General features: G+C 59.0%; 3 protein-coding genes across 3 annotated transcripts; 2 read left to right on the plus strand and 1 right to left on the minus strand.

Moving 5' to 3' along the window:
* Positions 1-55: 55 nt before the first annotated feature.
* ABHD8 (abhydrolase domain containing 8) lies at positions 56-9,674 on the minus strand. The gene is made up of 5 exons (XM_050321264.1): positions 9,327-9,674; positions 3,297-4,041; positions 2,414-2,584; positions 2,094-2,310; positions 56-1,949 (listed from the first exon to the last, which is right to left on the minus strand). The coding sequence occupies exons 2-5, from the start codon at positions 4,031-4,033 to the stop codon at positions 1,800-1,802; spliced, it is 1,275 nt and encodes a 424-aa protein (XP_050177221.1). The 5' UTR covers positions 4,034-4,041; positions 9,327-9,674; the 3' UTR covers positions 56-1,799.
* A 1,043-nt stretch (positions 9,675-10,717) lies between these two features.
* Positions 10,718-11,419, plus strand: MRPL34 (mitochondrial ribosomal protein L34). The gene is made up of 2 exons (XM_050321163.1): positions 10,718-10,782; positions 11,053-11,419. The coding sequence occupies exons 1-2, from the start codon at positions 10,718-10,720 to the stop codon at positions 11,303-11,305; spliced, it is 318 nt and encodes a 105-aa protein (XP_050177120.1). The 3' UTR covers positions 11,306-11,419.
* A 727-nt stretch (positions 11,420-12,146) lies between these two features.
* DDA1 (DET1 and DDB1 associated 1) lies at positions 12,147-18,257 on the plus strand. Its single transcript, XM_050320865.1, has 6 exons — positions 12,147-12,192; positions 14,018-14,098; positions 14,235-14,286; positions 14,450-14,511; positions 15,434-15,593; positions 16,235-18,257. Exons 1-5 carry the CDS (start codon positions 12,190-12,192, stop codon positions 15,542-15,544), a joined length of 309 nt encoding a protein of 102 aa, XP_050176822.1. The 5' UTR covers positions 12,147-12,189; the 3' UTR covers positions 15,545-15,593; positions 16,235-18,257.
* Positions 18,258-20,516: the final 2,259 nt, after the last annotated feature.

A 20,516-nucleotide genomic window follows, 5' to 3' on the forward strand; every position in this document is an offset into this window, starting at 1 on the left:
GGGGACAAGCAGAAGGGCACCCCACCCCTCTCCCCAGCAGGCAGTCGGACACGGCTGGGCTATAGCACGGCTTTACTGTGGAATGGCACTAACGCGGCGGTGGCTGCGGGTTCCATGTGCGTTTGCCTCGGCTTTAGCACAAGCAAATGTGGGGACAGAGCTGGCAGAGCCGTGACCCCTGGCTGGCTGGGGAAGAGGGGCACGGCGGGGGCAGAGCCGTGTCTGGGGGGACGTTTGGTGGTGTTTTTGGGCACCCTCTGCAGCCCCTGGGTGTGCTTGGGGGTGGGGGGGTCTCCCTGGGCAGCATGGGGTGGGAGGGGGTAGAGGGAGATGATCTGAACCCAGGGGGCTTAAAATTCTCATTATGAGACAGCAGTGGCAAGGGCAGGCACTGGCAGAGGGGGCACAGGGGACGCGTCACTCGGGGCCTGGTGGACCCTTCCTCTTCCACATCCCTCACTCTGGGGACAAAGGTGGGCTCAGCCCTGGGGAAGGTGCATTGCAGGGTGATCCCAGCTCTGGTGGGAGTGGCCCTGTCCAGGAGGACCCCCCTGAGCCCCCCCAGGGGTGCCTTGGTGCAGTGCCAGCCCCGTTCAGGGCACAGGGTTTGGGTGGGGTGGGGGCCGAGGGTGAGGTTTCCGTGGGACTCGTCGTTTCTTTGGTTTAGATGGGGGGAGTGAGGGGCAAACAAAGCAGGAGCAGGGCAGGGGGAGGCTGGGCCTGCCTCCCGGGCACAGCATCCTCCCGGATTTCTGGGAGCCCCAGGAAGCTGGGATGGCACTTCCCGGGTACCTCCTCAGCCCTGCCCAGCTCCCGGCAGCGGGGTGGGAAGCACAGGGTGGGAGGTGATGGTTTATGTACAGAACAGTGTCAGTGACGGTGTCTGTTGTGATCAGGTGGTCCTGGTTCTCTTCCCCGCTCCCGTGTTGCTCCGAGACCCTGCGGATCCGTCTGGGAGCCGTCGGGAAGGACAGACACGGCGGCCACGGTACGGGGGTATTGCTGCTCCCCTGCTGCTCGAGGCACGGCTGTGATCCCGGGGCAGTTTGTGGTGGGTCCCGGAGCCGTGGAGGGGCTGGGCAGGGCGGCTGGCTCGGGACGGGGGTGGGGGCAGCTCCGGGGGGCTGCGGCAGCGGGAGGGGGAGCGGGGGCTGCGGAAGCACTGCGGTACCTAAAGCGATGGAGAGGGGACCGGGGGGGGACGTGGCAGAGCTCAGGCTCGGCCCTGCCACAGCCAGGCCAGTCCCACCGCGGTCCTGGCCGTGCCCATGGGGGCAGGACACGACACCTCCTCATCCTCTGTGCAGGAGCTGCTGCCGTGCACGAGGAGCCCCTCGAAGCTGCCACGTGGCTGTCCCGTCCTCCCGGCTGGCTCGAGAGGCAAATCCCGCTGATGAGGCCCAAGAGCCTTTGGCTTCCCCTCTAAAGCAATCCCAGCTCAGCTCCTCCGGCCCTCCTGGAGCCCCTGCGAGTCCTTCCCGTTTCGCCGCAGGTGGGAGCGGTCCCCGGAGGTGTTGCTGCGTGAGGAAAATAACACTACAAAGGAACAGGATGAAGACGCTCCGGCGCCGTCCCCGCGGGGGTGGGGACCAGGTCTGCCGTGTTGCCGCTGCCGGCCCTGCACTCCCTGCCCTGGGGGAGCCTCCCTGCTCCCCCTCCAGCCTCTGGCATGGCCGGGAAACCAAACGGGCTGCGCTCCCGACGAGGGCAGCCCCCGGAGCCCCTCCGCTCTCCCAAAGCCCTCTGCGCTCCGAATCATCTCTCCCATGGGAGCAGCCCGGTCTCCGTGTCCCGCTGCCTTATTTCTTCTCCCCGTGCCCGTCCCCAGCTGGCGTCTCGGGCTCCCACAGGACGAACTCGTGGAGCAGCGTGTTCACCGTTTCGGGGCACTCCATCATCACCATGTGGCTGCCCTCGTCGATCACCTTCAGGAAGGCGATCAGCAGGATCTGCAGGGAGGGGAGGGGGTGGTGGCACAGGGTCAGCGCTGGAAGGAGCCCCCCTGGGCCATCCACCCCCAACCCCATTCACAGAATTGATGGGGTTGGAAAAGACCTCTGAGGTCGAGCGCAGCCTCTCACCCCGCCCCGTACCTCGGCCATCCTCTGGTCCTCTTCCACTGGGACAAACTTGTCGTGCATGCCATGGACCAGGAGCACGGGCACGGCCAGCTCAGCGTGGTACACCTCGTCCCCCTCGGGCCAGTACTGCCCGCTCATCATGGCCCGCAGCACGAAGGACGAGACGTTGAAGGCGTTGCCTTCCTTCAGCAGCTGCTTCTCTTTGGCACCTTGGCGGGCAAAGCCGGCCCTGCAGGAGGGAGCCGAGGGTCAGCCCGGCCTCGGGGGCACAGTGGGGGGAAGGAGGAGGTGTCCCCGCCCCAGCCCTGCCCGTCACCAGCATGGCCACTCACTTGAGGAAGCTCCAGGCCAGGCAGGGGGACAGGCAGTGCAGGACACACGTGGGCATGTTGAAGATGGAGCACAGGCTGGGCTCCAGCGCCGTGGGGCCCCCGCCGTTGATCATGATCACCTTATGGACCAGCTCTGGGTACTCGTGGGCGAGGAAGGTGCAGAAGGACACCCTGTGGGGACAGACGGACATGGGGACCACGCCCTGACCCCCGGGGTGGGGGGGCCCTGGCACAGGCTGCCCAGAGGAGCTGTGGCTGCCCCATCCCTGGGAGTGTCCAAGGCCAGGTTGGAGCAACCTGGGATAGTGGAAGGTGTCCCTGCCCACGGCAGGGGGGGAACTGGATGGACTTTTAAGGTCCCTTCCCACCAAAAGCATTCCAGGGTTCTGTGATCCCGAGGATCCATGGCTATCCCCCTTTGTTTGACCTGTGCTCCCCCTTTCTGGGGCAGGGGACACAAATTCCCCCAGCAGAGGGGCTGAGCTGGAAGTTTCACTCCTGCCCAGAGCAGAGCAGGGTGCTGGGACCCACTTGGGTGCCCGCCAGCCTGACCCAGCCTTGTCCTGGTCTAATCCTGGCCGTCTCCAAGCCGGCTCCAGCTCTCTCTCCTCCCAGGCACTGCTTAGTCTCTGTCTAATTGACTTTCTTGGGCTTACCCTATTTATAGGCCGTGCTCTGCCAGCTTCCCCACCAGAGGCTGGGCTCTGGGATTAGCTGGGCCCAGGGACACCCCCCAGGAGGATGTAGGAGATCAGAGCCAAGGGATAAACCCAGAGCAGGAACCCCCACGCCCCCGAGGCGCAGGATTTGTTGGGTGTTCGCTGCCAAGGAGGGGGCTGGGGGGGTGAGGGAGGTGGACCCATCCGTTCTCCGGGCCCCTTACCCATAGGAATGTCCTATCAGGATGTTCCTCTTCTTGGCGTAGCGCTTGAACACGGCCCTCATGTCCTCGGCCAGGGCGTAGAAGGTGTAGGCGGCGGCGATCTGGGGGGCCGAGCTGCAGCCGTGGCCCGCCAGGTCCGGGGCCACCACCTCGTAGCCCAGCTTGGTAAAGAAGTCCAGCTGCTCCTTCCAGATGTCCAGGGAGCCGCCCACGCCGTGGATGAAGAAGAGCACCACGTCGCTGTGCGTCCCCTTGCAGCTCGTGATCTGCTTCTTGCAGTCGATGTTCACCACCTTCTTGGGCCTGCGCTTGCGGCGCTTGGCGGGCGCGGCGTCGCGGGTGCCGCAGCCCGGCGTGCCGGCGGGAGCCTGGGCGGGAGCCTCGGGCAGCTCCAGCTCCACGGTGCCGCCGGGCTCGGCCGCGCCGCCCTGGCACTGCAGGATCTCGGAGCGCACGGCGTCGCCCAGGTTCTCGATCACCAGCTGCCCGTTGCGGTACAGGGTGATCCTGCGCTTGCAGTGAACCACCCCCCGCTCCGGCGCCCCGGGCTGCGCCTCCTCGGGCTCCTCCGGGGCCAGGCGGCTGGGAGCGCTGTGCCGGACCCGCAGGATCCGGCCTGGCTTCACCTCCACGAAGCTGTAGCCGTTGCTGGACTCAACGCTGTCCAGCGGCCCCACGGCGTTGGTGGATTTGCCCATGAGGCAGCACAGGAGCCCATCGGTGATGCTGTTCAGCATTATGCTCCCTGCAGAGAGGGGAAAAGGGGGGTTAGGCAGCAGCCCCAGCACCCACAGGGCCCTGGCTGGGGCACAGGAGAGCAGTGATGGCCCTGTCCCCCCTCCCTCACTGCCAGCCCTGGCAGAAGCCATGGTGGCACAGCATGTGCCCCTGGGGATGCCTTTAGGGTGATAGTGATGCTCCCCCAAAATCACAGCCCTGCTCAGCCTCCTGCACGTGGGCTGAGGGGTCAGATCCCAGAGGGACCCGGCATTCCCTGTCCTGCTTTGTCCAGGCCATGTCCTGGTCACCCACAGCCCCCGTCACGCGATCTCAGCCCTCCGAGGAGGGACCTGCTCTGACCGAGGGGAGAAACACACAAAGAAAAGCCTGTTCAAGACAAAAAATTCCCTTTGTAGCACCAAATATGGAGCGAAGGGAAGAGCCAGCACTGGGAATGCATTATTTATACCAATTAAATATATATATACACACATATCAAGCTTAAACTAGAGCTGCTCCAGCAGCGAGGTGGGAATGACAGGGACGGGAGATGAAGGATTTAATTAAAATCACTCCACAAACCACGGCTGAAAATAACACAGCAAGAGAAGGAGCAGGGGGGGAACCCCTCCCACCTCCCCAGTGGTCTGGGGGGGCTGTGACACTGTCCTTGATGTCCCCAGAGCTCGTTCCTTGGCTTTGGGAGAGGTTGCAGATGGGGGGGGGACCACCGAGGCTGGTTGGAAGCGGGGACACCGATGCCAGGCCTGGAGCCCGGCGGTGCCAGAGGGGCTGGAAGGTCCCTGGATGGCAGCAGGGAGGGTGTTCATTATTGATGAGGCAAAACACGGTGAATTATTGATGCCAACGGGCAAAAAGTGGAGCAGGAGCTGCGCAAAGGGCTGGGCCTGCTGGAGGGGGCACTGTGACCCCCTTGGGGAAGGAGAGGCGTGTTACCATCCAGGAATCCAATGGATGGATCCCAGTGATCCTTCAGGAAGGAGCAGCCCCTCAGCTCCCCTGAGCAGCCTGACAGGTTTACAAGCACTGGGCTGGCAGATCATGCCAAGGAAAACCAGGCTGGAGGTAGGCTGGGAGTGCAGGGGTCCCTCTCCATGGATTTTAACACTCATTCCACCTGGGAAAGCCAACACCAGGCCCTCCTCAGCGACCCCCAGGGATCCAAGCACACCCAGTGCACTCCCAGGGCCCAGACAGGCTCCCAGGTGCTCCAGCCCCAGCACAACACGCTGCTGGATGGTTTTCCCAGGAAAACCAGCCTGTTTGCTCCAGGCAGGCCATCCTGGTAACAGTTCCCTTGGCAAGGCCAGAGTGGTTTATCCAGGGAGTGCTGCCAGCTCCAGGAACAGCAGCCAAGGTTTGATTCTCACCCAGCTCAGTCGGGCACAGTGTCCTGACTCCCTCCCAGGCACCACCGAGGGTCTGGGTGCTGGATGTGGGGATTGGGAATGAGCAGAGCTGGGCCCAGGGGCTCCTCCTCCTTTGGGGCTCCCCTGGCACGTCTGGGCTGGGATCAATCGTTTCTTTCCGGATCCAAACCCATCCGTGGAGCTCTCCGGTTCCCTGGGTGCTCCGGGGATGGACCCATCCAAGCTGCTGAGCTTGGAGGTCTCGGAGCCCTGGGAAGGAAAAGCCAAATCCAGAGCTGGCTGGCAGGAGCTGCACTTCCAGCTGGGAGCTGGGCCCGAGGAAGTGGCACCAGCCTGGCTGGAGCCCCGGCTGGAGGAGGCCCCGCTGCCCTTGCACCGCCATGGACACACCAAGGCTCTGTCCATGCTCCCTGCCAGCCTTGGGAGGCTCTTGGTCCCTCAGCTCTGAGCTGGGAGTGCTGACCAGAGGGATGGGATGGGCAGAAAACAGGGAGATGGGAACTGAGGCAGCCCCTGAGGCCCTGCATCCTGCACAGCTCCGGGTCTCAGCCCATGGAGCCAGGATGTGATCCCGCCTCTGATTCCCACCAAGCCTGCCCTGGCACTGAGCCTCCGTTCCACAAGGTCCCGAGGATGTCGGTGTGGATTATAAACAGGAGTCCTGGCCAGCCCGCCCCGACATTGATTAACTCCTCGGGATTAACTCAATTAGTCCCTCCTGCTCATTCCCAGAATTGATCTGCTGGAAGGCTCTGGCAGAGGAGCTCTGCAGGCACATCCAGGGGCTCAGGCCTTGGAGCTGCCCTCTGGCATTGCCGGCGCTGGGCAGGAGCCTGGACCCCTCTGCGAGAGGGGGATCCCACTCCAAGGGCTGTATCCACTTGGATATGCCCAGGCTGGAGATCGTGGTCCAGGATGTGGCCGTCCCAGATGGGCCTCTGAGCAAACAAATCATTGAACTGTGGGATCACTGAGGTTGGAAAAGCCCTCTGAGATCATGGAATCCAACCATGCTGTTGAACCGTGCTGTCCCCAAGTGCCACATCCACACTCCTCCTGCACACTTCCAGGGATAACATGGAGCACATCCCAGTCGGGGGCGTTCCACGGGAACTGGAGGTAAAGCAGCCCTGTGTCAAGCCTTGTTTTGGGGCTGGGAAGCGAACGGTTCCCGTCTCCCACCTCCCACACACCTCCTCTAACCCAGCGCTCCGTCTGCCGCCGCTCAGGCAGCCAGAAACATCCAGGGATGTTCCCTGGGAGAGATGAAAGGGGCTGGAAATGAAAGCAGATGGATGCGAGGAACTTTGCAAGGATGCGGGTAACCATGGCGACGAGCTGCTTTCCCCCCCCATCCCGGCTCCCTCCACCGCCGCTCCCGGCCGGGAGAGGGATTTCGGCACCGGTTACATAAGGCCAGGCACAACAATGAGTCAGGCGCGGCGGGATCCTGCCGTCGGATCCCTCCCATCCCTGTCCCGAGGGCTTGGGAAGGCGGTGGAGTCGCCCCGAGGTCGTACCCACATCGTGGTCCTCCCCCCACCCCCAAAAAATCCCACCTTCCCTCAGGAAACAGCTCCCAGCAGGGATGGGAGGTCCGAGGGATGCAGGGGAAGGATCCCGGGATTCAATCCTAGCCCTGGTCCTGGAGCATCCGTGCAGAGTTCCCTGGGTGGGAGGAATAACCTGGCTGGGGAAAAACAACTTCCTGACCTACTTCGGGGCTGCAGAGCCTGGGGTTTGATACAGCGGGGAGGGCCCCGGCACGGCTGGGGAAATGTGGGATGAGATGGGATGGGATGTGGCAGCCAGGAGGGAGGAGAGGCTGAGGGGGGAACGTGACAGGCGGGGACACAGGGCTGGCACAGGGGTGTGGGGCTGGCACAGGGGTGTGGGGATGGCACAGGGGACATGGGAGTGACACAGGGGACAGGGAAATGACACAGAGTCTGTGGGGCTGGCACAGCAGTGTCTGTGGGGTCCGTGGGGGTCCAGGGGGTGACACAGGGGATGTGGGGCTAATCCTGGGCCCATGGGGCTGGCACTGGGGTCATGGGGCTGACACTGAGCCCGTGGTGTATCAGGGCAGTGCCCATTCCTGTGTCACCACACCGAGGTCACACACAGGATGGACCAGCCAAGCTGGCTCTTCCATTGCCATTCCAGCAGGGAAGAAGGTCACCCTGCCCCAAACAGCTCCTGCCTCCCTGGGCCCTGTCCCTGCACAGACCACTGGGGGCAGCCAATATCCCAAAGATCCAGTGGGCTGGGAGTGACCAAAATTTCCTCCTCCTCCTCCTCGGGGTGACCACTCACCCCTGCCAAGAGAAGTCCTGGGAAACATTTCATCCCAATAAACAAACCAAGAGCAGCGTTTCCCACGGGGACAGTGGGAGCTGGTGCTGGAAGCAATGGCCTTGAACGTCCCCAAAATCCCCTCAGCACCCCCATCCCCTCCCAACCCAGAGCCCTGCATCCTCTCAGGGAGTAGCAGGGGCTTGGAATCTGCTGATTCCTGAAGCTCCAGAGAGGAGCAGGAGCTGTGCTGCAGCCCCAATCCCACCTGCCAGAGCAATTTGTTGGGCTCTGATCCCTTCCCCCCGGGGCTGCCGGGTGTTAATGATGACACACGACCCTCCTGAGGAATGGGCAAATGTTATCCTGCTCTTCCCACCCTCTCCCAGTCCTTCCCTCTCAGCAAAGTGCAGAATCTGCAGCACCAAACGCATCAGAGCAGGTTTTTTTAAGCGCCGAGCGCAGAGAAAGGCAAGAAAAATCCTTGGGCTGCCTAATCCTGGTCCTGGAAAGTAAAACTCCCCCTGGCAAAAATGGGAAAACCCACTTCAGCTGGATTTGTTCTTCCAGGCCTGGCTTCCCTGTCCGGATATAATTATAGGAGTGTTGCCAGGGGTCTGGAAGGGTTTAACAGGGGGACAAACAGCCAGCCATGGAGCCAGCCTTGAAATCCTCAGGGATGCAGCTGGAGAGGGGGATGGACTGGTCCTGGAACTGCCCCGAGGATCCCATGGGATGTGGATAAACCGTGTTCAGTCAAGGAATGGCTTGTGAGGGAAGGGAGAGTGTCCATGAGGCACAGGGAGGTAGAAGGGAGCTGGAAAAGGGGACCATCCATCAGGGAAATGGGAACATCCATCAGGAACAGGGCAGGAAAAGGGGAAATATCCGTAAGGCAAAGGGAAGGGAAAGGGCACATCCCTAAGGCACAGGGCTGGGAAAGGGGAGCAGGGAAAGGAGAGCAGGGAAAGGACACATTCCTAAGGCACAGCACCGGTCGCCTCCTCTCCCTGCTCTCTTTGGGAAGGACGAAGACCTTGAGACACAAAAGATTCCGCCCAGTGGAGTAACCCGTGCCTGACCTGCCGTGCCACCTAAATCCCGCCGGGATTTGCCGGGATGGCTCCAGCTCCTGCCGCAGAGCTGCAGCGGGGCTGGATGGATCCCTCGGGTGGCAGGCTGGGAGGAACCATGGAAGGAGGCTCGGGAAGGAGGCACTGGAGGCAGGTGCCCCCTGGCTCCCCAGCCGAAATTCCGGGCAGGTTCGACACGCACGCAGCACCAGCGGGGCCTGGGGCAGAGCCAGCAATCCTTCAGTGCCGTTGCATCACGGTGGGAGCCCTTCCTTAAGTTGGATTTCCAGGATAACCCCCCGCTCCAGTCGTGCCGAACAGAGCCAGGTTATTGAAGCACAGGAGATGCTGTGGCTCCCCTCTCTCCCCGCAATCCAGAGGAGCTGCCAGCTCCCTGCAACCCAAGTGCCTCTCAGGTCCCTTCCCATTGGAAAAAACCCCACATTTTTTGGCCATTTTGCTCCCCCTCCCCCAGCAGAGCCCCTTCCTCCCTCCCCTCCCCATCAGGACGTGCCCTCCATCACCACAGAGAGGGACAAGGGGCCGCTCACCTCATTTATTGCCGAGGGTTGTCAGAGGTCGAGGCGGCGAATAAAAGGTTTAAATCCCGCAGGAGGCCGAAGGAGAGGGAGAGGAGGCGATGCCCGAGGCGGTGGGAGCGGGCTGCCAGCGCCGCTCGGCTGTGCAGCTCCTCCAAACCCTCTAAATCCAATTTTTTGGGGGCTGTCTGGAGGGCGGGATGGGGTGATTCCTTCAGCTCCGCTCACCTGCTGCCCACCAAAACCTCTCCTTCCATCTTTTCCCCACCGGCAGCTTCGTGGCCGGGGCTCGGGGGCTTAGGGGGGGCTGTTTGTCCTTGGAGGCTGTAGCCATGGAAAGCCCCTGAAATCCCTCCTAAGGAGGAGGGATCTGCGTGTGATGGACATGGGGATCTGCCACTCACAGCCGTGCCCTGCGCCCGCCCAGGGGGGACCGGCAGGGATGGGGGGACAGGGATGGGGGGACAGGGATGGGGGGCCAGACAAGGAGGGGGGGCTGGACAGGGATGAGAGGGCCAGGGGTTTGGCTCTTCCAGTGGGATGAGGGACAGAGGTCCCTTTTTAGCTGCTTTTCCGAACATTCTGGTGGTTGTGGCTTCCCAGAGGCCACGAGTGTGACAGTGCCATGGGCACGGCAGGGGCATGAGCGTGTCGGGGCTCAGCACCGGTGTCTGAGCACCAAAAACCCTCTGGGCTGGGAGAGGAGGACACGCGTGAGATCAGGGATGGTTTTTGGTTTGTTTTCACGTTTTGGGATGGCTGAGTGGCATCCCCTCACTCTGACGGGCTGATTTCTGCTGGGACACAAAGTCCAGGAGGGGGAAATCCCAGAGCTGGGCCTGCTCTTGGGATACAGCTGGGATAGGCTCAGAAAAGCAGTCACAGAATCCCAGAATGGTTTGGGTTGGAAGGAACCTTAAAGCCCATCCAGTGCCACCCCTGCCATGGGCAGGGACACCTTCCACTATCCCAGGTTGCTCCAACACGGCCTTGGACACTCCCAGGGCTGGGGCAGCCACAGCTTCTCTGGGCAACCTGTGCCAGGGCCTCCCCACCCTCATAACCAAGAGTTCCTTTCCAATATCCCATTCAGCCCTGCCCTCTGCCAGTGGGAAGCCATTCCCTGTGTCCTGTCCAATCCTTGTCCCAAGTCCCTCTCCAGCTCTCCTGGAGCCCCTTTAGGCACTAGAAGGGTCTCCCCAGTGCCTGTGTATTGCGCTGCACGTCGTGACAGCGCTGGGGACAACCCGGGGGGACAATCAGGGGGCCGATGTGCCCCCGTGGCGACCAGGCCGCAGTGGGGCCGTTGCCATGGAAACAGCGGTGCGAGCTCCCCGGGGACTACAACGCCCAGCAGCCCTTACGGCGCAAAGCGGGCTGCGATTGGCCGGCTGGAGGAGCCAATGGGCAGTGGCGTTGTTGGCGGGCGGGGCGCGATGGCGGCGCTGGGTCCCGTGTGGGGCCGCAGGTACCGACGGTGCCGCTGCCCGGGGGAGGGGGAGAACGGGGGGGAAACCCCCGGGAGAGCGGCAGGACAGCGACGGGAGAGCGGGTTAAAGCTGATGGGGAGCGGCTGGGCGAGCTGGGGAAGGGTGTGGAGCAGCAGGAGCGGCTGAGGGAGCTGAGGGGAGGCGGTGGCTCAGCCTGGAGAAAAGGAGGCTCGGGGGGGACCTTCTGGCTCTCTGCAGCTCTCCAACCCTAACCATCACTCTTCTACTTTCCTCCCTTTCCCCTCCAGTTTTTCCCTGCTCCAGCGCCCCTTCCCGCTCCTCGCGAACCGCCCGGAGCTCCTGCCCGGCCGCCCCCCCGGCCTCTGCCGCCCTCCCTGGACCTTCCAGCAGCTCCGCGGCAAAGCCCGAGGCAACGAGTACCAGCCCAACAACTGGAAGCGCAAGAAGACGCACGGCTGGACCCGCAGGATCAGCACCCCCGGCGGCATCGCCGTCATCCTGCGCAGGATGCTCAAGGGCAGGAAGTCCCTGACCCACTGAGGGGCGGCCCCAAACCCGCCGGGAATTTGGGATGAGCCCAGGGGTTGTCCCCGGGCCTTTGTAAATTTAAATTGCTTCTTGAAGTGCGTGTTTAAAGTGCTCCTCGAGCTGTAAGCTGTGGCTGGTTTTGTGCGTGGTTGTCCTGGGATAAACACCCACAGTGGGGTTGAGCCCCTCTCCTCGGCTCCCTGCTCGAATCGTGGTGGAAAACTTCATGGGGAGAGGGAATCTGGGGTCACAGCTGCTGGAGAGGGATGCTGGGGAAGGATGGAAGGATTCAGAGGGATGGTGGGACTGGAATTAGGGAGGGAATTTGGATTTAGTTCACGCTGCACCTCTGCCCCTTGGTGCTCCAGGCTCGGGGTCCTGGCTCTCAGCAGCAGCTCTGGGGTGGGGATAGGATTAGGTTGGGCATTAGGAAGGAGTTCTTGGGATCAGCCTCTGGAACGGGCTGCCCTGGGAAGTGATGGAATCACCATCCCTGGGGGGGGGTGGTTGAGGAGAGCCTGGATGTGGCACCCGGTGGTGTTGGGTCATGGGCTGGACTGGGTGATCTCGGAGGCCTTTTCGACATCAAATCACGGTTGACTCTGCGATTCTCATTAGGGGGTTTATCGAACGCCCCCCATCGAACTACAACTCCCATCGAACTACAACTCCCATCACGCCCCGCGGCGCCACATCCGGGTCCGTCCCGCTGCCCCCCCCCGCCCTTCCGCGCTGCCGCTTCCTGCCTCGGCCGAGCTGCGCCGCTCCGTGATTGACGGGCGCGCCCTCCAATGGGCGCGCGCGGCGCGGCGGCGCGGGCCAATGGGGGCGCGCGGGGCGGGCGGGAGGCGGCAGTGGGCGGGCCCGGGCGGCTCCTCCCGGCGGCGGCGGCGAAGATGGTGCGTGAGACCCCCGGCCCGAGCGCGGCCCCGGCCTCGACACCGCCCCCGGGGACCCCGACACCCGGCCCCGGCACCGCACGGCCCCGCAACGCCGCGGGCAGCGGCTGCGCCCGCCTCCCCGGGCCTGCGGGGCCCGCGCCCGGGCCGCGGCGGGGGCGGCGGGGCTGAGGGGCGTGGGGGGATGGGGGGTGGGTGAGGGGGGTTTGAGGGGGCTGAGGGGGTCGGGAGGAGCTGAAGGGATGGAGGGGGTTGAGGGGTGCGCGGGAGTCCCGCCCTCAGGGGTGGCGGTGCGGGGGTGTGGGTTCTTAAGGATTTGGGGGGGCGGTGGGGCTGAGGGGGTTTAGGGGGGCTGAGGGGGTGTCCTTAGGGGTTGGGATGCGAGGGTTGTACATCCTCAAGGATTTGCGGGGTGTTATTAAGGATTTGAGGTCTGAGGGGTTTGGGGGTGGGGGTTTAGGAGGTCCCACCCCAGGCTGGGGAGTGGGGGCTCCCACTTTCTGATATTTTGGGGGGAGGCGCTTTGGGGTACAGGCTGTTCCCCCCCATGGCTGGAGGGTGAGGCTGGGGGGGCTTCCCCACCCTCACTTTGTGGGGGCAGAAAAGGGGGATTGGGGCCTCTCCGAGGTGGGGGCTGTTTGGGGATCCCCCCTCAGCCTCAGGATGAACCCCCAGGGGGGTCTGGTGGAGGCGTCCCCTTGGGCTCCCTGTACAGATGTCCCAGTGTCCCCATAGTCCCCATGCCCAGGTTGTCCCCATGCCCAGGTTGTCCCCATAGCCAGGTATTCCTGTGTCCCCATACCCAGGTTGTCCCCATACCCAGGTTCTTCCCATTGTCCCCATGCCCAGGTGTCCCTGTGTCCCCATGCCCAGGTGTCCCCCTGCTGCCAGCTCAGGGGGCTGTTCCCAGCTGTGTCCATGGATTTCCTCTCTCCCAGTATCCCCTGAGTCCCATCACATGGGACAGAGCCCTGAGTGTGTGTTCCCCTCTTCCTGATTCCTCCCCAAACCTGAGCCCATGGCCCAGATATTTGGTTTTTTTTTCCTCCACTTTCCTGCTTTTAGTCCAGGAAGCTGAGGGACACGGGACGCTTCTCAAATCTTAGGGGAACCAGAGCTCCATAATTACGTTGTTGGGTTTTCCTGGGGGGTTCTGCCTTTCCCCAAAGGATCCCTTTGGATCCTGGAGGGTTGGCTGGGTTGGGTTTTCCCTGGTTAACGAGTGGCAGAGGGGACATTCCCCGGTGTGACATTGTCCCCGTGCCCTGGGTGTGTAAACACAGCCCTGAGCCCCTGGAGCTGCTTTGTTTGGGATCGTTGCACTCGGGGTATTGGCCTGTGCTCAGTCTCCAGGGATACCACTCCAGGCAATTCCAGGCCTTTTCCGTGCTCTCCAGGGCCTTCTCCAGCAGGATTGGCCCACTAGGGTGGTTTAGTGTCCCAGAACATTGATAGGAATGAATATAAAAATAATAGGAACAAATATAAAAATAATAGGAATGAATATAAAAACCCAAGAGTTAATATTTTATCTAATATGCAGTATAATAATGCATCATGTGCAATCCCTAATTACAAGTTATGAAATGATTTGAAGCAGAATATGGGGTGTATTATTATATTACACATAAAGAGCAACTGGTTTGTTGTGCCAAAATACCTTTAATGGGCAGCTTTTTTTAACTCAGTTCCTGAATTTTTGGGGTTGACACAAATAATCTGGGACGGGTTCCGTGGGATCTCAGAGCATCCCTCAGCTCCTGCTTGGAATACCCCTCCTTTTTCCTCATTTTTTTTTTTATTTTGGTGTTTTCTGTGTTTCCAGGCAGATTTTTTGAAGGGGTTACCAGTCTACAACAAAAGCAACTTCAGCAGATTCCATGCGGATTCCGTGTGTAAAGCATCCGTAAGTATTCCCAAAAATCCCAGGAACTGGGATGGGGAGAGGATGGGAAATTAAGGGGGAGTTGGGGTTGGTTTAGCTGTGTTTGGGTTAAAGAAAAAATCACCTTTTTACCATCTCTGTTCTAATTCTGCTACAGAACAGACGCCCATCAGTTTATCTGCCCACGAGAGAGTTTCCCTCCGAACAAAGTGAGTGTGAAAACCTCATTATTGCTGAACTTCATACTGGTCTGATATTAAAAAAATCACATACAATCTCCTTTATTTGAAACTGAAACGGTTTAAGTGGTTTGAGACTTGTCTATAAAATGATCCTTTTTTTTTCTCTCTTTTTTGTGTTTTTATTTTTTAGTCATAGTAACAGAAAAGACAAATATCCTCTTGCGTTATTTACACCAGCAGTGGGACAAAAAGGTACCTTGTGGGGCTTTAATATTCGTGGTTTGGCTTGATTTGGGGCTTGATTGGGCTGAAGGGCCATCAAAATATTGAGGATGAGTTTAAAATAAAGTGGGAGCAGCTCAGCAGAGAGGTGGGGAGGAGGTTCTGACCCTGCCCAGAAAAACCTGATTTGTTTTGGAATGTAAAGGACGTTAAAAACCCTCAGGTAACTCCAGGTTCAGCCTGGAATTTTGGGAATCCCCAGTTCCATCATGGAACCATCACCCTGGGGTAACCAGGGGGGTAGGGCAGAGGGGGAGGAAAACATGGAGGGAGGGAAAATCAGAGGGAATGGGGAGGCTGGGAAGGAAATATCGCAAAAAACAAAGGTTTGGGAGGTTTGGTATATTCAGAGAGTAACTTGGAGCAGGGGGGAAAGAGGCTTTTATGTTTATAATTTATGCTATTCTATAAATATAAATGTATGTATGTGTAAAAATGTATATATTTATAAATTCACGTATTTATATTTTAATATATATGAAAACACGCAATAGATTTATAAATCAATAGGTTTACATTTCAAACCACATATTTAAACACGGCATTGCTTATATTGGAATTATTGTCTTTATTTGTGATTGTGTCTATTTGTAAACCGTTACAATTTAAAATTTTACTTCCCTCGGTAAAAAAAAAAAAACAATCTTAATTCTTTAAAGAGATTTTTTCCTCTTCAAGATTTCTACCTGTTTTTGCTGGTGACATTTCAGACCTGTAATTACAGAGGGCCCAACTCGAGGCTTTAACCCCCCCTGCTCAGATTTAAGGAACGGCCTCCAAGGAGCAGCTTTTGGCTCCCAGGGGGGAAAATCCCTGCTGGGGTGGGATGCAGGTCCCCGGGGGGGTGTCCCCGTGGCCGGGGGTCTCACAGGGGGTCCCTCTGTCCCCCCAGAATGCGGCGAAGAAGCGAGACCAGGAGCAGGTGGAGATCGAGGGGGAGAACTCGGCGCCTCCGCGGAAGATCGCGCGGACGGACAGCCAGGACATGAACGAGGACACTTAAACCCTGTGCTCTCCCTCCGCTCCTTCGGCGCTTCCCGCTCTGTCTCCAAGTGTGTAAATTTGGCCCCTCTTCGCCCCCCATCCCCACCTTTTTTTCCTCCCCCCTCCCCACGGCGCAGCCCAAACCACTTCTGACTTCACGGGAGCCAATGTATTTATTTTGGGTTTTTTCTGCCCGCCCCCCCCCACCTCCTCCAGTCGTTTTTATTTTTTTTGGTTTTTTTTTTTTTTTTAATTTGTGCCCTGCAAGCTCACGGAGCAGTGGCAGAACCCAGTAGAACCTCAGTCCCTCCCTCCCCAAAAAATCCCCGCTGTCGCTGTGGGGTGGAGCGGCCGGCCCTGTTCCCGGGGACCCCCCGGGGCAGTCCGGTCACCGCTGACGTGTCCCAGTGATTCACTCCCCGGGGGTTCCCCGGCCAGCCATAAGTGTGGGGCCGAGTTGTTATTTTCCCCCCCTCAAATATCCCAGTCACGGATGCCGACGAGGGTGGTGTGGATGGCAGCAAATTCCTTGGCAGCTCCATCCCGGCCGTGTTTTTGGGTCTGGCCCCCTGAGCCTTCTCCCTCCAGCCCGTGGTGCTGTGCTGGAGGGTTTGCAGTGAAAGGTGTGTTGCATTTGTTGCTCTCCGATCCTGACCTTCTCCCGGGCTGGAATGGCCTGATCCCTGTGACTTCTCCGCTGGAATAAAAGGATCCTCCCGTGCCGCTCCCAGCCCCTGGCCGGCCGCGCGTCCCAGCAGCAGCCGACGGGATGGAGGTGGGGTTGGCACCGCTGGATCTGCTCCGGGAGCACCTCGGCACCTCCATCTGCTTCTCCGCCTCATCCCTTGGCTCTGGATGGCGGCACAGCGGCTTTTCCTGCGCGTCTGGAATGGGATGCAGGGCTTGGAGCGGATCAAAACGTGAGCTTCCATGGTCTGTGCTGACGACCAATCCCTTTGGACTGTGACAGTTCAGTGCCTGTTGCCTGTAACCCTTCCCTGGCCCCCATAGGAGCCGAAACGGAGACCTGTCGGTCATCCAGGTGGATCCAGAGGTCCAGGACTCGTGGAAAGGAGCATCGTCACCGGGAGGGGACAGGAAAGGAGTAGCTTAGTCATGATGTCTTGTCTGCTTTGCCCTGAGGAGCTGATTTCCCACTGTGGTAGCTGAAATTGTGGCGTTCTTAGCTGTGTTTTCCCTCGTCGACAAAACCCCCCCACACCGAGGAGCCACGCGGGTGTTTTCCCAGGGATCCTGGAGAGCCTCGCTCCGAGGGGCTGCGCTGGGCTCCGGCTTTGAGGGTTTCTGCTGGCCCTGTCCCCCCTCCCCACAACACCCCTGGCCCCCCCAGGGGTGCCCCCCATCCACTCTGGGGGCAGAGGGGCGCTGCCCCGGCAGCGTGGTGGAAGCAGAACCTTAGGAAGAGCAGGACACGGCTCCCTCCCGCTGGAATTCTGAACGTCCCTTTAGGCACCGAGTCTGTGAATGAATTTAACACCGAGTAGCTTAGACCTTTGCACCTGAGGAACACGTCCCCTTCGTGCTGTGGAGCAGAACACGTCCCCTTCCTGCTCCTGGAGGGGGCAGATCCCGGGGGTGATTCCCGGCATCTCTGTGGGGTTGGGGGCTCGGGACGAGCGTTCCTGCCGGAGCCTCCCGCCCTCCAGCCGTGCTGCCAGACACGGATCCGCCAGCCAGGAGCCCTGGGAGCAGCTCCCAGGCCCGAGGGAGGGCAGGAAGGTGCCCTGGTGGTGCAGTGCGAGCAGGGCCGGGGCTGTTCCGCGCTGTATCCCCGCGCCCGCCCGCCTACCATTAAAGAGCTGGCAGTTCCCTCCTGCTGTGAACCCCCTTCTGTTCCCTCTGTGTCCTTGAGAAGCGGCCTGGGAGCCCCGGAAATGTCTGCAGGGGGTTTTAGCAGGTGAAAAAGTTGCCTTTTCCAAAGTGGTCTGGGAGTGGTGGGGAAATGGGGGCCAAATGATCCGAGGGCCACGGTGGTTTGGGGTGTTGGTGCATGAGCAGGAGGGATTCGGGATCCCTGCAGCCTGTCCTCCTCCCAGCCATGGATTTGGGATCCCCCTGGTCTGTCCTCAACCCATCCATGCATTTGTGGTTCTCCTCCCAGCCATGGATTTGGGATCCCTGCAGTCTGTCCTCTTCCCCATCCATGAATTTGAGATCCCTGCAGCCTCTCCTCACCCCATCCATGAATTTGTGGTTCTCATCCCATCCATGTCCTCATCCCAGCCATGGATTTGTGATTCCCAGTCTGTCCTCCTCCCATCCACGATTTGGGATCCCTGCAGCCTGTCCTCATCCATCCTCTCTGCAGCCAGAACTCGCTTCCTTCCACCTCCTCCTCCAACTCATTCCAGGTTTTTCCCGGCCCCAGAGCACTGCCCTCGCCCCCCCTGCACTTTGATCCTGTATCCCCAGGGTGAGTGTCTGGGCTTGGGATGTTCCACGGAAGATCTTTGCCTAACTGTGACTTCCTGGTGCCTTAGTGCATTGAAACAACAAAAAAACCCCTTGAAACCACCAAAACCTGGGATTTTGCCCACCTTGTTTGTACAAATTCCCGGCTCCTCCGACTTCTCCTCCTGTTCCCGGGATCTCGTGACCCTCCGGGGATTTTCTATGTCTGCACAGTGGGATTTTTATTGTTTCTGTTACCGATTGTTTACTAAAATCTGGCTTTTTTAATGAAAACTCGAGCTACTTGTCCGAGATGGGAATTTTTGGGGTGTTTTGGTTGAGTTGTGCGTCTTCTCTCAGAACTCAGCATGTGGAGGGACGATGAACCCACCCAGGAGCAGCTCCTCCCGCCCCCTGGGAGCGATTGGACGTGTTTTGGGTGCGTTTGGAACATTAAAAAGTTGGGAAATGCCTTTTCCTGCCACCAGAATCCTGGGTGACTCCTTGACTCAGTTCTTGATCCCGTTTGGTCACTGCTGGTTCTCGGGGGCGGGGGGGAGGAACAGCAACAAAAAAGGCCCTCCTGGGAGAGTCAGGGATGGGGAATGATGGATTTCTGATGGATCCACGGGGAGCTGGAGCTGGTGGCTGACCCTTGGCTTTGTGTGGTTGGTTGGTGTCTCCTCTTGGTGTCCTTGGACGCTTTTCTTCCCGGGGTCCTTCCCAACCCCCAAGGCAGATTTTGAAAGATTGGTCTGATTTCCCCCACCCTCTCCTGGATAATTAGGACAGGTTTGACTTCAAAGCTTCATTTTTTGGGGAGTTTGACACTGGCCTTAAGGCAAAGACTAAGGAGTCTTGGAATTTTTTCCAACCTTGCAGCTCTGTCCCCACTTACATTTCCAGCCTTTTTATTTCTTTTTTTTTTTTTTTTTTTACTAATAAAACTTAATTTATTTTCTTGGATTAACGACATCCTGGCAGCCAAGGGGTTGTGTGACTGTGTGTCCAGAGGGATTCCAGCTGGTCCCTCCCAGTTTTTGTCCTATATATGATATTTTTGGATGTATAAGAATGGGGAAATCCTTCTCCTTAAGGAAGAGAGGCTTGGGTCTATTTGGGAGCAGCAATTTCGGGAGCAGCTGCCAGGAGAGGGTGTTGGATTGTGGCTCTGGTGAAGCCCATCAGGGAAAAAGTTGGAATATTGGAAAGACCAAACCTGGGCTGAGGGAGGAGCATTTTGGAGCCTCCTGGGTTCTCAAAGATCCCGTTTTAAAGGCAAAACTGTGACCCTGTGTCAGAGCAGGGATGTTTCCATGTGGGAGGGGGCTGCCTGAGGTTTTCCACAGGTTTTCCACAGGTTTTCCACCTGCTGCTGTTCTCCATCCCCTGGGGAGGTCTGGGATGGTCTGAGGGGGCAAAGGCTCTTCCCTTTGGTCAGGGCTGAGTGCAGGGGGGTGGGAAGGGGCTGGGGGGGAGCAGGAGGAGCTGCTTCCCATAGATCCAGGGTGACAAATCCCCCTGGAATGGGCTGAGCTGAGTCACTCCTGGGCTGGGCTGGGCTTGTGCCGATCCCAGGCACATCCATGAATCAGCCCCGAGTTTAATTAACCACCTCCCCTGGATGTTTCCAGCTCCCCCTGTCTCGGGTGGGGTGTCCAGGAGCAGCTCTGAGGCTCCATCAGCCCCCAGTGCCGGATTTTTCCCTTTGCAGCCTCAAGATTCAGGAATCTCTTCCTTCCACCCTCTCTTGGTGACTTCAGTTCTCCTGTTTTTAGACAAACCCTCATCTCCTGGGGCTGGAAAAGGTGGCTTTTCCCTGGGGGGGTTCCTGTAAATCCCCAGCCAAGCTGGATGTTGTGGCCATTGGAATTTTTTCTTCTTTCTTTCTTTTATTATTTTTGTTTTTGGCATTTCTTTTTAAACTCTTCCGTGTTTGATACTGTGTATAATAAATTTGCAGAATTTAGAGCATTTATTCTTCCTCTGCTTCATCCCAGCCTGGTGGGGATTGATCCTGAAGGGTGACGGTGTCCGTGGTGTCCCCATCCGCCTTTTCCAAGGATCCTTGTCCCCTGAGTGCTGTGCAAGCCCCACTAATTACAGCAGTAATGATAACAATAACATGCAGATAATGATTATAACAACACCCCACGCCTCGGCCTTGTTGAAATAGATTTTTATTGCATTTCTGCAGGTTTTACAAAAATATGACAAAATAAATTAAAAAGAAATAAATAACCCCCCCTTCCTTTCCTTGAATTCCTACGGAAATCCAACGCAAAGGAAAACAGAACAAAACCAACCAACCAACTAAACAAACAAAAAAAAAAAGACCAACCAACCGTCCCAATCCTTCCCTCCTCTGCTCAGTCACTGCCCCCAGAGCCTCATTCCAGGCAGGGAGATGCTTTGGAGAGAGAAGTGGTGGAAAGTGCCCCGGGCTGGGGGTCCTGGCTGCAGCAGGGCCCTGCCCTCCCCTCTGGATCCGGGATTGGTTCTCTCAGGAGGGAAACGGGATCAGTGTCATTCCCTTGGAGCCCAGCGGGTGGGATTTTTTGGGGGAGCCACAGAGCAGG

This window comes from Myiozetetes cayanensis, unplaced genomic scaffold (genome assembly GCF_022539395.1).
Source record: "Myiozetetes cayanensis isolate MyiCay16 unplaced genomic scaffold, myiCay2020 scf26, whole genome shotgun sequence".
NCBI lineage: Eukaryota > Metazoa > Chordata > Aves > Passeriformes > Tyrannidae > Myiozetetes > Myiozetetes cayanensis.

Coding starts and splice junctions, on each gene's coding strand:
- ABHD8 (XM_050321264.1), bottom strand. CDS start 4,033: ATGCTGAACAGCATCACCGATGGGCTCCTGTGCTGCCTCATGGGCAAA. Junction 2,585..3,296: donor CTGATAGGACATTCCTATGG/GTAAGGGGCCCG, acceptor CTGTCCCCACAG/GGTGTCCTTCTGCACCTTCC. Junction 1,950..2,093: donor AGGACCAGAGGATGGCCGAG/GTACGGGGCGGG, acceptor CCCTCCCTGCAG/ATCCTGCTGATCGCCTTCCT.
- MRPL34 (XM_050321163.1), top strand. CDS start 10,718: ATGGGCAGTGGCGTTGTTGGCGGGCGGGGCGCGATGGCGGCGCTGGGT. Junction 10,783..11,052: donor GGTCCCGTGTGGGGCCGCAG/GTACCGACGGTG, acceptor TTTCCCCTCCAG/TTTTTCCCTGCTCCAGCGCC.
- DDA1 (XM_050320865.1), top strand. Junction 14,287..14,449: donor AGAGTTTCCCTCCGAACAAA/GTGAGTGTGAAA, acceptor TTTATTTTTTAG/TCATAGTAACAGAAAAGACA. Junction 14,512..15,433: donor ACCAGCAGTGGGACAAAAAG/GTACCTTGTGGG, acceptor CTGTCCCCCCAG/AATGCGGCGAAGAAGCGAGA.